The sequence below is a fragment of the Pocillopora damicornis genome, chromosome 3 (assembly GCF_964200805.1).
Source record: "Pocillopora damicornis chromosome 3, jaPocDami1.2, whole genome shotgun sequence".
Classification (NCBI taxonomy): domain Eukaryota; kingdom Metazoa; phylum Cnidaria; class Anthozoa; order Scleractinia; family Pocilloporidae; genus Pocillopora; species Pocillopora damicornis.
The window spans coordinates 6,517,817-6,533,845 of NC_142672.1; the positions used below are offsets into that span (position 1 = coordinate 6,517,817).

At 38.0% G+C, this 16,029-nt stretch overlaps 1 protein-coding gene across 24 annotated transcripts in view; it reads left to right on the forward strand.

Moving 5' to 3' along the window:
* The window catches only part of LOC113675041 (putative G protein-coupled receptor No18), a 32,754-nt gene extending 19,595 nt beyond the window's left edge, over window positions 1-13,159 (forward strand). For 9 of the 24 annotated variants that reach the window (XM_027191557.2, XM_027191560.2, XM_089200149.1 and 6 more), the window contains 2 exons: window positions 7,243-7,312; window positions 7,563-10,628. In XM_027191557.2, coding sequence (XP_027047358.2) covers window positions 7,616-8,797 — 1,182 coding nt within the window. In that variant the 5' untranslated portion in view covers window positions 7,243-7,312; window positions 7,563-7,615 and the 3' untranslated portion in view covers window positions 8,798-10,628. Of the gene's footprint in view, window positions 1-143; window positions 1,319-4,150; window positions 4,170-4,264; window positions 4,577-6,840; window positions 7,313-7,562; window positions 10,629-10,915 lie in introns of those variants that run through there. The other 15 variants (XM_089200154.1, XM_027191567.2, XM_089200152.1 and 12 more) reach the window with 8 other exon arrangements.
* Window positions 13,160-16,029: the final 2,870 nt, after the last annotated feature.

Here is a 16,029-nt window from a genome sequence, read left to right on the forward strand (position 1 = left end):
CACTTCATCGACTCAAATCCCCTCAAGAACGACAAGGATCAGAGAACCACATACAAATCAAAAAATTAGCACCACTTAGCAACAGGAAAAATATGCACATGACCACAAAAATGAATTTTCAAATTAACTTTCTGGTGAGATAATTGCAACCTTTGAAGCAATAATAACAATAGCGAATAGGAAATTTTGAAGTCCTGGGCCAAAACTTCATGCAAGAGTGCACGAGTTTCCAACCTTAATTATTCAAAAGAGATCGAATTGCTAAGGTTATCTTAGTCTCCCAAACAATTATAATTTGGCTCTAACAACGATCACTACACGCGAGGTTCCTAATGGACACTTGACATCGAACAGCTGATCGCTGATCGGTCAGTCTGGCGCCACAAACACAAGTTTGTCTTTTGCCCTGATTAAACTGAAATACGACCGTTTATTACCAACATCCAAGAGCTTATACTAATAGATAAAATCGGTGAAATTTAACATTGAACGATGCGCGGATGCACCCTTAACAAGTGAGACGGCAAATTTTGGTAGTTTAAACATTAGAATTACCTTAAACGTCGAAAACTTCAGTTTCGCCGATTGAAACAAATAAAAGATAGAAATTGAGGGAGTCTTTCACACATGCAAATGACGAATTCCTATTTCAAACAAGGGTTCTCATGCAGAGGGATGGCAACCAGAAATAGATTTTAAGTAGAACTGTCAAAATTCATTAAGTTATTTATCAAATTGACAACGTGGTAAAGACGAGCTAAATACCCCAAAAATATGGCGTGCGGCTAATTGTAACACTGGATCAAAGACAAAACGCCAAGCAATCGGTCAGCTGAATAATTTTAAATAAAAAGTTCAAAGATATGAAGCCTCGAATGTCTCCGAAATATAATTGAAAACCTCATTTGAAAACGAAGAAACAAGTTGTCTATCAAAGTTAACAAGTATTGACATACTTGTAAATAGGGGTAGTTGGCACAGCTGACAGACTCAGAATGAACAGCATTACAAAGTTTCCGATTGGCCAAGTCACGATGTACGTGAATAATCAAATCAAGAAAAAAAAGAATCTTTTATATAAATCAACAGTTTTAAAGGAGCTCAGACATCGACGAAGACAGGCCGCAACGCATATCAACACCGCGGAAAAGCTTACCCAGGAAAAGCTCTTGAAAATCGTCATTTCAAAAACTGTGGCCTGCATTTGTACTCATCGGAAAACTAGACATTTGGTGATGTAACAGATCGACAAACGTATTTTCAACACATTTATGCAAATAGACTGAACTGAAAGAGCCAGTGGCAGGGAAAGCGGGAGGTAAGACGACTGTCAAAAGAGTTGATTGAAGAATAGCAATCCACACTTTTAAATATAAGACAATGGACAGGAGTTTCTTGAAATTTTGAGTCAAACTCAAAATACATTAGGCATTCACTTCGCATACAATAAATTATCCCTTTTAAGAATAATCTTAGATTTATTGTTTCTGATCCTTTTACGGTATGAAGGAGAACCTTCGTTGGAGAGTTCTCGCATGTTATAGCTGAAATGACCTCAATGTAAACACATCGTATACGTTACAAAATTATTATATATCTTGCTTGGTGCGCTTCGGCGGCCATTTAGCTTTCAAGCGGCAAGTACATTAAGATGACACTAAAGCAAAACCTCGGGAAATCCCAAGGGTTTCCTAGTATATAAATGCCCTACTTAGCCGTAAAATACCTTCCTAATCTCTGATAACACAAATTGCATACAACGACTGAACACTGGTCAGAGTGCTTAAAGGAAATAAAATGCTTCATCGAGATTTTAAATGGATTTAACAAATTTGCCCGAGCTTCACAAGGGTCTTAGGAAATAGTTGTAGAGCTACTGTGGATACCCAAGTTAGATTTCATGTTTATCAGATAGACCCTAATAGAATTGAATTAACATCTTCAGCATAGGTCAATACCTATCTGAATAAATCAGATTTAACAATAAGGTGCTTTGCTAGCAACTGGCTTTGCCAAACCGATTTCTTGTACCCTTCAACTCACTGATATATATAAATGGATTACCCTATTAAGGTACTTTGAATGTAACTCTCTTAACATAACCACCATAATAGACTGTTGAAATCAAAGACTTCCGTAATACCAAAACGTAAACAAAGAACTTTCGATATATTTCTTTTCGTGTTGATGATTGGACAAATCTGCTGATGCAATAAGAAAGGAGGTAAATTTCAAGCTCGGTAGTGGAACAGAATAAAGAGTTACTCGTCTTTTCACGAGCGAGGGACAAAGTTCTGACAAAAAAAAACTGAGATAAAGTTCGCATATAAAGTTGGTAATGGCTTAGTTTACCATATAGTTATTATGCCAATGACTGAGTACTGCATCGCAGAATCCGAAGGTCAAGGGTTTGAGTCCTCGTGGAGAAGTCAGATTTGTTCTTTGTACTGGGGTAGTGACATGACGAATTATATTTTTCTCTAAATTTGATATTCCGTAAATTTGAGGAAATACTTTGGTTATTAATCTAATTCGTTCTGCACTTATAATCGGTTGTTAATTCATCGCTACATTAGTGAAAGAGAAATAGTTTAAAAAATTCAAATACGAAAGTATTTCTCTCCATAAAAAAGTATTTCGATGCAGTCAAAACTAACACATAAAGTCAAATTTTACTTCTAAAAACAGGAGGACAAAATTTCAGAGACAATACAGTTTAATGTTCCATGTTTGCACGAAAAATCAAATCCGGAAAGAGCAGTTATTTTAATATAGAATTGTGAAATCATACCTTCGAGGTAAAAATCAAAATTTATGGACGTTAATCTCGTGATAGAAGAAGATAAACTATCAAAAAGCCTGAAAGGTAGAACGCAATTGGAAAGGAAATTATCGCAAGAAAATTGGGGACGCTGGAGAATTTTCACACTGAGAAAACATGTTCCTTCGATAATCAAAATTTCCGCGTTGGCGAAGGGATGCAATGAAGGCCTGTCTGTTTGATAAACAATGCGCCTTCAACTTTAACTTCACCGACCCGATGCGATAAGTGGTGAGCCGCGAATTGAACTTAATACAAATCACTGCATTGTACAGGAGAAGAAGTTGATAAAATCATCTAGGAAGTTACAAGTTATTCAAATGAACATTAAATATTCTCTGCATCTTTTAAAAAAAGGAAAAACGAAAAAAAGAAAGATTTAAAGGACAACTCACTGAACGAAAAACTCTCCTTCTATCATCAGTTTTCGATTTGCGGCTAATAGGTAATTTTCAAAGGTGCAAACTGCGGGGGCAGTGAAACGAAATTTGCCAAAGGGTATCAAATGATAAAGGCAAGACCTATTAAGAACCGACTGAAAATAAGATAAAACGGCGACCACCGAGCTACTGAGATATTTTGTGTTTTCGCGCATAAGGAGCAATCTAAGAATTTTAAAAAGATTCGGCAATCTAATTAAAAATCTTCAAAAGCTATCAAAGGGTCATAGATTAAAATAGTTTAAATGCCAATAAGTTACAAGAAAGATAAAACGAAAGAATGCAAATTTCAAAACGGAATTTCGTGAAGTAAAAGATGTAAGGAAAAAGAGCAGAAAAAAAAGGGGAAATATATGTAAACCACTCTAAGTATAAAAATCACTTCAACTAAGTCTGATTCTAGTGTATTATATTTATTTGCCGATTCCTCGACAAATGCGTCAAGTTATAGATTTCTATTTAAAGCATTAGAGCACAGATGAACGAACATTTCATTTGTATTAAAATCTATATCCGCCACTTGCGACTAATTAACATATAGATAGCATAACTAGCGGCTCGACTTACAAAGAGTTGCCAATCAGGGAGGTTAATTGACGTTATAGGTTGTGTCTCCGTTGCATACAAAGACAGGATGCACTTCGAAAGCTAAAAGGGCGAAATCATTACCCAATGGCTTGTTTTACTTCCACACACACCAAAATACAAACTTTGAAGCAGGTGTACTTTGGCTGTATCCAAAGAAAAAATCCTCAAAACAACGGCGTGAGTAATTTAGCATGTAGCACAACGAGTCACCAAACATTCAGTTTATGAGATCAGCAGGATTACATCTTTCCTGGTAACTGATTCCGGCGATTCGAAATGTCATAATCGAAGTGGGATTAAAGTCGTTCCGCAAAACCGAGGTAGGCGGGGAACTTTCTCACCCGATAGTAGATATTTGCGAAAAAAACAATTTGTCATTCATTTCGGCTGCATTAATGGAAGTAAAAAACCTGTCGTGCAACCGAGGAAGTGAAACTAATGTCATGCTTGACAACACCCTAAAAATAGCTTAAGATTGATATGATCGGTTTACTTTTCCTTTGACGTGTGGTTGATGAGTGTGTTCATTTTGCCAGTGTGAATTATGAGAACAATCCCATATGCTCCTTATGATTCGGTTATTAGTTTTCAAAAGCAGCCAAGTCAAGATCCACGAGAGCTATCTCGTACCCAAAATCTTCTCAACCATAGCCTGGCACGTGAACAACTACATCGTACATCTTTTCCTCGAAGAAAAACTCCTGGAGCACATCTTTGCCCGTAAAAGGTACGAGAATTTCTCGCACGTCGATGTTATTACGATTGAACTTCAATTCGACTGTTTAACACATGTCCTGAACAGCCAGTCAAATATCGGTTTGCGCAATCACTTGTAATTTACCGTTTAACTGCTCTGTATGTGTTTACTACCAGAGAAACCACATTGCCCTGGCTGTGTTGAAAGACAGTTTGAGCTTCTAGAGTGAAACTGTCATTGTAAATGTTTTCGTGACTTCGTCACAGAGAGCAACACGAACTCAATAGCATAGTCGTGTCACATCGTCTTTTAGTTTGATGAAAGGAATAAGCGATTTTTCTCCCAGGAAACTTGATCAACCTACCTTTTGGCGACCAAAATATTATTCGAATGACTACATAGAATTCAGCTGGCAAAGTTTGGGCCACAAAAGAAGCAAAATACTACAACCTGAACTAAGTGGTTGACAACTTAATTGAAACTGGCAATCAAGGCAATCATATTATGTGTAGAGATTTAGCCGTTGCTCCCAAAATCTTCATTCCCTGGCTGGCTTCCATTTCAGAGTTTCTAAGGGCTGTTAATATCTGAAATGTTATGTTTCGGTTAAGAACCATTTTAAGCGAAATTGTGGCCAAAGGTAAACAAATTACCATTTGTCGCACAGGATTTACATTATGATGTTGTTTCTAAAGTAACCTACCCATCCAGCAAAAACCTTGGTCGGCGTTGCGAAATGTCTGTCGGAGCAAAGATTGGATTTCGTCTAACGCCACTTATCGGTTCTAACATCTTTGCTAATTTAGATTTCATCAAATAAGAATGAAAACCTCTCGAATTCGCGGTTAGAGGGCAGAAAAATATGTACAGTTTACGCAATACATTCAAAACTGTGAGCACGAAACGGGCCTTGTTGACTGAAATCTGAGAAAGTTTGAGAGGTCGAAGGCGCACCTGCTTTTTCAGCTATAGTCTATGAAATGAGCTAAAAAAGAGCCATTCTCCTGGAAAACCTTAACTGGGTACAAAGATAAATAGCCTAACTCCGAAAATCGCCTAGTACATGCCTAAAACGCGCGAAAAAAGCACCCCTTAAACTGTTCAGTCAGAGTTTTGTTTATTAACTTTAAGTACCGTGTACCGCCCAGGTTTACATGAAGCAAAGGTTAACAACAACACATAATTTACATTTTTACGTAAGGTAGATCTCATAAAACGGCATGATACTAAGATTTCAACTCTTTCATTTAATTTTTACTCGCGATAAAATGAATAAAAATATCGCTTTCTAGAAAAATAACCCCTTTCAAGTTGTTAAAGAGTAAAGATTTCATTCCAGATATAAGAAGAGTGTAATATTAGTCCATCTAGTAACATATAAACCACTAAATTGTTTTTGGTTAGAGTGTTTTTCTTCTCTTGTCAAAAAAATTTCCAATTACGTTCGTAAGAAATTGAATCCATCCCCTCAGGGCAAACGACTTCTGTCATGTTCGAGAATAATCAAACAACCAAATGGCAATATTTTGTTTTAGTCTGTACATCATTTTCGCAAAACGCATCACTTTTACCCTTGTGTTGTAGTCTTAGAGAGAGAGGACCGACAAACTACCGTCAGAAAAAAAGAAAAGAAAATGACAATTCTTATGATGATAACAATGAAATAAAAATACAATCAGGTTACGCAGAAAGGACTAATTCTCGGGAGAGAATCGTATCGTTTTGCAGGAAAAAACCTGCGCTTTTTTTATTTCTTAGACAACAATCGGATTGGGAATGTAAAGAACTTGAAATTATCTAAACCTCGAAAAAGGAAAAAAAAACAGAAGTTTCGTGTCAACATACCTCTGACTTACAATTTACTGTTGAAAACTATGCCTTTGGAAAAGAAAAACTAAACTTAAAAACGCCTCTGGTGTACAGAGTCCGCCACGCCTTATTTCCTTCATTTCAAAACAAAGATTCAGTTTGCTAATATTATCAAAAAAAAACTTCCCTGCCGGGAGAAAAGAGCCATTCTACTTGTAGATCTTCAGAAATCGACTTGGAATTGAAAAATAAAACATTAAATTAGCTCCAAATTCAAAATGTTGATTAAAAAAATCGGCGACAAAAAGTCTTGTTCCGCCTACATGACATCAACTTAAGTAAACAGCGCTTAGGCTAGCATAGCGGTCGACTAAATAACAAAGAATTAAAAAAAGAAAAATTAATAAGTCGCTGATTGCAATTCGCTATCTTGAATTGCAGATGGATTTTGTTGTTTTGCCGGTAAACTAATAAGAGTTTCTCTCATAATCCGCTCCGTTTCGACCTGGGCACAATATCTCGACGTCAATTTCGCAACGCCTACGTCTAAAAAGACCGATTTGTTTTCATTCGATTATCGAAAAAAAAAATTAATTTCATTCATGCGAATCTAATCTCGCCTTTCAACTAAAACAAAGAAAGAAATCATAGAGAACGTGCGACTAATACGAAGTTGAGCCAATCCCCACGAGATAGCAAATATAATCCATTCTCTTGAATCGGTACTTTCTTTTTTCCCCGTGGCAAAGTGGCGATATTTCAAAAGCTTCACCGTTTGCTAAAATTGAAGACCACCTTCTGGATTCTAAAGATAAGAACACTGAAAGCATACCTAATGATCATGCATGCTGGTATAATAACAATTTTCATTTTTGTACCACAAACAGAGGTTTCGGTGACAACTTAGAGTTAATTTGAGCGGATAGACGATAACACAGTTTACCCAACTGGCAATAGGTAAGTCTTGCTTTAGAATACAAGTATTCCGCGGAAAACCATTATTTTTTTGGCAAAAAAGTATTATAGTCGAAAAATGGTCACGGTATGCTTAGGATAACGATCGTCCACACTTCATTTGCAAAGTGAAATCAGTTGATCCTTTTGTTCCCATGATAATCGCGACATACAAACGCAAAGGCCTTTGTTTCGTATTTCAAAGTGACTTATTTTCATCAAAATTAACATGAACCGCGTTTTCTTTCCACAGTGAAAACAACGACTACCAGGTGGTTGGACGAGGTGGAAAACTCGCGCTGACAGATGTCTTTAACCAGCATGAATTTTACGGAAAACTTCACTACTCCTGCAAGTTCTACTGAACCACCCCCATCACATTCCCAAGCCAGCATCATTGCCTCAGCGACATTTAACACGATTGTCATGGTACTAACCATAGTTGGAAACTCTCTTGTTTGCCTCAGTGTTTATTACTTCCCTCGCCTTCGCAGGCCCACCAATTTCTTAATTGTGTCTCTCGCGGTAAGTGACCTGCTGGTGGGATCTTTGTCGCTGCCCTTCAGAATCGCACAGACGATAAACCAGGAGAGCTGGCCAAAAAGTCTGGGTTCCGCTGGCTGTCAGTACTGGATTTGGATCGACATGGTATGCTGTGGTGCCTCTATACTGAATCTAACAGGAATCAGCTTCGATCGACTCCTTGCTGTAAAATGGCCGCTTACGTACCACGAGAACATGACCACCAAGCGAGCTACTTTGATTATTGTAATAGTCTGGGTCTTCGCATTGGTTGTTGCCTGTTTGTCGTTCGTGAAGTGGGGCGGAAGCGAAACAATCATCATAAAACCCCAATGCTCCATAAAGGCTAAAATCTATATTACCATATTAGCCGTTGCCGCGTTCTTCTTCCCGTTAACCGTTCTTATTTTCAACTACGTCCTGGTTTTGAAGATCGCCATTCAGCACGCCAGACAGGTGCAGAAAGATAGGGATGCTATAGCCGTGAACTTTTTGGCTGAACAGGACGCCAACGAAGATACCAGTGGAATCACCAGCTCACCCGCATCCAGCAATAGAGGAATAACAATAGGGAAGCGGAGTAGTGAACCGCTCACTGATTCGAAACCGCGACGCTCGTCAGGACTACAGATCATGAAGCAACTCAAGGCCACCAAAACGTTGGCAATTGTGGTGGGAGTCTTTATTCTCTCGTGGTTTCCATTTTTTGTGATTTTCATCACTTGGCAATATTGCCTCGAGTGCTTCCAAAGTCTGCCGCGAGAAAGCGTCACAGTTTTAGTCATAGTGTTTGTGAACGTTTTACCAGTGAGCAATTCTGCAGCAAACCCTATTATTTACACGTGCTTTAACAAGGAGTTCCGTACTGCCTTCTTACGTGTTATCTACAAGTTTTTACGGAGATCAGGCGGTGAACTAATGTCAAAGTCAAACGGCCATACCGATACATACACTTCTTGCACGTAATTTTTGAAGAGATATGGATGCAGGTACCCTTAATTTTAAACAAGTTAACTTTTTATTTAGCATAGTTTTTATGTATTTGGGTCCAAAGACCTAGCCGCTGTAAGATTTCCTGAATTGTCCCGATCTCTATTGATTTCCTGACGATTGTGACAGACTGAGCGATCAAGTTAACCCTTGCTCTGCGCAAACTAGGTTAGAGCGAGAACATTGTGGTCGTTTTAATTGTGCGGGTCATGTCAGATCGTTTGGTCTTCTTCTGGTCCTGATCACTTGAGTATTATCTGGCACAATCGTGGCATGGAAACCGAGCTTAAGTGAAAATACCCGAAACCTTTCAAAAGTATTCGTATAGAAAAAAGATCATACCAAAAAAGATGAGTGTTAATGAGCCATTATCTGAAGCAAGAACAGTGTTTTGCTTAGACGTTTTGAATGGTTATTACGACACAAACCAAATTATAAGCCCTTTGCAAGTGCAAAAGATCTCTAGAGATTTCAATTGTTTTATTTTTACGCGCAAATTTATTTCCAGTTTTGTCGCTCTGTTTCAAGTCAAGTCTGTTAAATAATGTCAATCAAATCATAAGACGATGCAAACTCGCTTACATTCTGAACAACTGAATTACATAGATTCATGAGAGTTTACTTGAAAGTCGCGTTGCAATTATTTCAGGGACATAGAAATTGCCTTTGTTCTATTAATAAGGTAATGATGGTTGTGACTGCTTCGTCAATAATGGCATACTCAAACGTTGTCAAAACATCGGTTTATAATTAAAACACCGTGCCTTTGGACTGGACATTAAAAGTTTCGATTTGGGACCTCAGTCATGGTTCTTTAAATATATCATATCTTACTGGCAGGTCACACGAAAGAAATTGAAAAACAGAAATCTGGTCAACAACTAAAACCACTCAAGCGGGATAATCAAGCACAGTTAATATGAAAAGTGATCGAAGGCGGGTACATGCAACATCAATGGCTTGTAATGAATTTTTTAGGCTACATAAATGAAGGCTTCATGGTGAGCTTGATAAAACGAGATATAAATCAGAGGGAAATGAATTAAAATAAACAGTGGGATCTCCAAAATTTGCGGAAAGGACCACTCGAAGTCTACCTTTCTGCGCGAAATCGTAAGATTCTAAACTTAGACCGATTGTGAACGGTCGCTCATCAGTTTAATTCGCTCAATTTTTCGTTCTTTAACAGAAATCATTGCCACTCGCTCAAATAAACGAACTTTAGATCTTACTTTCGACAGATTCTTTCGTTTGAATTTGTTTATCATCAAACAAATAGAAGAGCGTTCAGAAAGAAGAAAAGGAATAGGCATAATATCTGACTAAGTAACTGGAATTTTATCGTGCATTTTGTGATTTTTTTCTGCGCGCAAATGCAAGATAATGGGAGAGGGGTGCTAACAACGAAACGGTAGAAATGATTAGTTGAGGTTACACGAAGCGCTCTCTTAGAATGCTTTAATGGTAGTCAGGCGACCGTGGTCTCTTTTTTTAAAAAGCAATTAGCCTAATAAATTATGTTAAGTGTCAAGGGGCGCTTGAAAAGAAAACGAAGGTTACACCCACCAAGAATTACTATGATTGTTATTTGTGATTAAGAAGCGACCCAGGACATTTCATTAATTGTTAACAATTATTTTAAAACTTTTGGCTGTTTTCAACTAGTTTTAATTTTATACCTTTCTCTGATGCTTTTATAAATAGGTTCTTCCTTAGAACATGTAACTTTCAAATGGGGCAGTTTAATTAAAATTCAGGTTAATCTGCCTTGCCTTTGCCGTATTGTTAATAAATGGAGCAGTTATCAGCCTGGCTGGAAGAATCAATGGCTTTTAGAATATTTACTTTTAAAAGTATATTCTCCTAAAAGACATGTAGTTTGTGACAGCGACTGACATCTGGACAACCTGAACAAAAGCAGAAGTCATCGTGCGAGTCAAGTAAGTCAAAGTATGACAAACGCTTTGTTCAGGTTCTTTAGGTCATACTTACTCAGTCGTCCAAACTACACTTACCCAGATCATAGTTAGCGCAGGCCGGAGACTGATTATGAAAGCTGGAAATTAACGGTTAACATTCGTTTTCATCTTCTAGACTGATATTGGACATCTCAGTGACGTTACTTCCGAATGAAGCTATTTAGTGCTATAGACCTGGCCCTGGTTGTTCTGTTGTTTTGTGCACTTAGCATTTATGTAAATGCCAGAGTTACGTCACAACTGCTGCATCTCACGAAATTATACCTTCCCTAAGTCACGTTTGACGGTATTTGTCTTCACACACAAAAAAATATCAAACTAATGTGCTTTCCAACTATGCCTGAATACTATGACACTAGACGATGGACTTTTTTTAATTGAGGAATGGTTTCCATAGTTAAAGTGGAGCCTGAAAATGAGGAGTACTAGAGAGAAAACCGAAAAGTAGCGCTTTCTGGCCTATTTAACGTGATAGTCACTTAAATGTAATACGTCTCTTAATGCGTTATTCAAAACGCACCAAGCCCTCAAACGTCAAGTGAGGGTGATGGATTTTACGGCTAACTGTTAAAATCTTTAGCTATTTTATCGCTATCGGTTAAAATTCAGTTTTGCTATTTTACGGCTAACGGTTAACTTCTTTATTTCGTGATTAACAGAAACATTTTCATGGTTAGCTTGTTTTATGATTAACGGCTAACATTAGCCAATTTTCATCCCTCACGACTATTTTTTTGGCCGTTTTACACCTGTATGAACCATGCTCTTGGACAAAAACAGCGAGTGCAAGAAATAAGTCGGGCGAAAAAAGTCCTCCGTTTCAGGTTCAATAGACAGTTGGAGGTAAAGTTTACTAGATTTTGTTTGAGACAGCAATTGAGAAAACACATAGAAAAGGGTAAAGAATGGCACACTAGACTATAATATCCACAATTTTAATTTTGTGACCAATAAGGCTAAGGCATACTTGTCTTGCTCTGTGTATCATATGCATATATCATACACCCAAATACATTGAAATTTCCCTATATAAACCCTAGGAATGCAAGAGGAGGCAGGGTAAAAATTGAAAAATCAATTACAATGGGAGGGCACTCACCATTTTACGGCTAGGGAAGGGTTTGTTGCATTTTCTTGATTACCCACTTAAAAAGGCAAAAAACCCTGTGACCAATTCATGTGCAGAGTACAGATTTTGAACCATTTTGCCCCTAGAATCCTGATTCCTGTCATCAAAATCTGCCCTAACCATAATCAAAAAGGTTATTTCAATCCTGTTTTAGGACTGGGGAGTGCTTTGTTGCATTTGTTTGATTACCCAATTGAAAAGACAAAGAATCCTGTGACCCATTCATGTGCAAAGTACAGATTTTGAACCATTTTTTGCACCCCAAGTCCTAAAAATCTGCCCTAACCACATAACAAAAGCTCATGTTGATGCTATCAAATATCAGCTATTTGATAATTTTCTTCTTACTCTCAACCTGTTAGCATGAAAGAGTATGGAATAAGGTAACAAGAATTTGCACAACAATCACTGCTTGGAGTTTCTAGTAGGTCAAGAAGAAAAAGATAAATAGGAGACCTAGTACCCAAGCTGAGTGGTGTAATTCTTACAACTATGAGGATAAAAAAAATATAGGTTCTCAGATGATTTATGGGAAGGGCTATTTCTCATATTAAAGTTCTCTTTGTGAAAGGATCATGCCAAAGACAAAACATTTATGAAGTGAAAGGAATATAATTGTAGGTCAGTTGAGGAGCCTGAGTACCTAAATACAAACTAAACAACATTCCATGCTCCACATTGGTGATTGAAGAAAATATATACACAATTCTGAAAAAAAACAATCAGCCAGGGTACAGAATCACCCAGTACATAAATTCCCTCCTCTCCTCCCTAAAAAAAACAAATTTCTTTTCATCAGCTTATCAACAGATTTCCAATAAAAAAGGCTAAAACTGAGTGGGCAATGACATAAAATTATCCTGAAGAGATTTCCAGGCTATTAGGAAAATGTGTTTTCATCTAAATTGATGAAAACTAATTCAATACCAGCCCTCCATTTAAAGAAAACCTTTTCTGGTCTACTTTTTTGAATTTCTGCTGTGAACGAGGAGTCACATTTTAGAGCAGCACGGCCAAGGAGTGAAGAGCACCCTTAAGCTTAATTCATCAGCAGATCATATTATTAAACATTTTTCAGAGAACGTAATGACTTAATAATTTCATGCAACCGGAGAAATCATGTATATTTTCCCATCTAAATCAAAGTATGTCAATAATATTGAAATAATGTTTGCAATCTTCAACATATTGTGCATACAATTAATATAAATAAAAACAGTCATGACTGGGGTTTGTAATCAAGTCTGATAAATAATAAAATGATTGAGATTTACTCACACAACCAGATTTTCAAGCCCTGAAAGTGATTTTGTTTAACACCATTGAAGTGGAGGGCACCTACAGAATAGCAGAAATCAGAAATTCCTTCAAATTCCGACCCAAACTTAGACAATTCGATTGGTTCAAAGTTAAACTCCTTTCCCAGCAACGACTGCGCAAATACTTAGGAGCAAAACTATGATGCCTAACTGAAAAAGCCATAGGTCGTTGGTAAAATGGTAAAAAACGTAGTAAAATGTGATTTATCTTCTCATTTAATGCATACATCCCGCTCATCCATTCTTCATTATCTTGCATTTCTTCTTAAGCTTACTTTTCAACTTCGAGCGCTTCCATGCTCTGAAAGTCTTACTTCTTCCGTTAATCGTTGTAGATATTTTGACGATGATTCTGCTTATAACTCGTTCCCTTAATTGTTCTCCGTCGCGTTACTCTTCATTAAATCTTTCTTCTTTTTAATGCAGGGTGTTCTTGGTCGTGGTGTTCTTCCGTGCCATGTCTTTTATCTATATCTTAGTCAGCCTCTTATGTGCTCTTGTGTCCTTCCTCAACTTCTCTCGCTCTTCGCCGTTTCATTATTTCCTTCTCTCTCGCTAACTTTCCCATTTCTGTCCACTGAAATCCTACCTTCTCGAACTTACAACATCATTTTTTGCCAACGTGGTCATAGCTACTCTTGGAATTATGTATTACGGTGTAATCCTGTTCTAACTTTGCCGCCAAAAACGCGGGTTGCAAATCGCGCGCAGGCCATTTCCTGAGTTTTCCGCTGAACGAATGTAACGTGGCAGTGTGCGGATCAATTTAGCAATTATGCCAAGCAGTAGACCACGCGACGAAATTCCTGGAAGACGAAATTCCTGGAAGACGCTGTTAAAACTCTCCACTTTTTCTCGAAGTTATTTACAAAACTACCCAAATAATGACCCTCGTATTGGAATCCCAACTCATTTTATTCGCCGAAACAAAGCAGACCACTGGTTGAAACATCCTCGGCGAGCGATATGAAATGAAAGGTATCTGCTATATACATTTGCCCCCGCAGGGTTTTTGGCCCCAGAGGGCCAAAAACCCGAGGAGGCACCTTAGGACTCCCCGCGTAATATAGAGGAAGACTGGAGAAGAGGGAATGTGGGTATTTTCGGTAGATCATAACCAGAAAAAATCTCGATTTGATCGCTTGCACGGCCGCAAGGTATCAACGTTTTTCCCGCAAATGGTCATGGGCTGCCAGTAAAAAGACGCGCGCGAGGACTTTTAGGATCGGCGTCTCTGACACGAGATTTGTCCTAGTATAGAGGAAGACTGGAGAAGAGAGAATGTAGGTGTTTTCGGTTGATCGTAACCAAAAAAAATCTCGATTTGATCGCTTTCACGGCCGCAAGGTAGCAACGTTTTTCCCGCAAATGGTCATAACTACACAGCTGTAAACAACAAGCCCAACTCAAAAAAAAAAAAAAGAAAATGGTACTGTAGGGCGGGGGCAGCTCTAGTGAGAACTATAACTAGTATAGAGGAAGACTGGAGAAGAGAGAATGTAGGTATTTTCGGTAGATCATAACCAGAAAAAATCTCGATTTGATCGCTTGCACGGCCGCAAGGTATCAACGTTTTTCCCGCAAATGGTCATGGGCGGCCAGCAAAAACGCGCGCGAGTACTATTGGGATCCGCGTCTTTGATACAAGCTTTGTCCTTGTCGAGATTTCGAGTTAAGCGTCCCTGAAAAGCGTCGAGAAGCGTTTCCAAGTCCAACGGTAAGTGTGTATAGCATCTTTCTAACAATTAAAGGTAGTTTTGAGTTTAAAAGGTGATCAAAATCCGTCAAAAGAGAAACAGTTGTGTGAAGTCTCGATCGAAGGCGGCGGAGGGTCCGCAGCTCAGTCAGCTAACGTGAGAACTTAAAGCAAAGAACTTGCAGCATAATTGAAGTATAACCAGATATCAAATACATGAAAAAGTTGAGCTTCTAACTCGTTTGCTTTGATGTTGGATGTTGGATTATTCTCAGAGTTATAGAGTTTCATTTGTGTTATACAGAAGTTAATACAGAAATAATTTCACCGATGCTCAGAAGACGGTGTAAGTTTAGCATTTTGACCGAAAGACTCGGTTAACTCCGATTTGTCAGCCGCAAATCAAGCTTATTGCACAAAGCCGAAAGACTCGGCAATTTCTGGATTTGTCAGAGGCAAGTCTGCCACCTATAACATTCCAATTTCAAAACTCACCCAAGTCCCTACATCCTGCTTCTTCTTGATCGTGAAGAACAAACAAATCCTAAGTTAAACCACACAGCAAAAAAAAACATCCCAAGCACTTCCCAAAACTACATTTTGTACACTTATAGTATTTTGAGATCCAAAATTACTAAAACCAAAGTACTGAGCCGCAATTCCGTAACAACATAACAGAAAAATTACACAACTGTAAACAACAAGCCCAACTAAAAAAAAAACAATAGAAAATGGTACTGTAGGGCGGGGGCAGCTCTAGTGAGAACTACAACTAGTCCTATAATAAGCTCAGTTATGCACGCATTCTGATTGGTTCTCACTTATGATCTATTGGAGGACAGACGTATAGATGACGTCATAATTCAAGTTTTTTTTTAATTCTTTATTATATAAAACAAATAGATTCCAAGTTTCCGTGCGTCTGTTCAGTAATAGATCACAGAGGACGTCAAAATGTAGTTAGAACAAAAAAGTGGCACACGAGGCGCAGCCGAGTGTGTCACTGATGTTCTTACCACATTTTGACGTCCTCTGTGATCTATTAATGAACAGACGCACGGCAACTTGGAATCTATTTGTTAAAT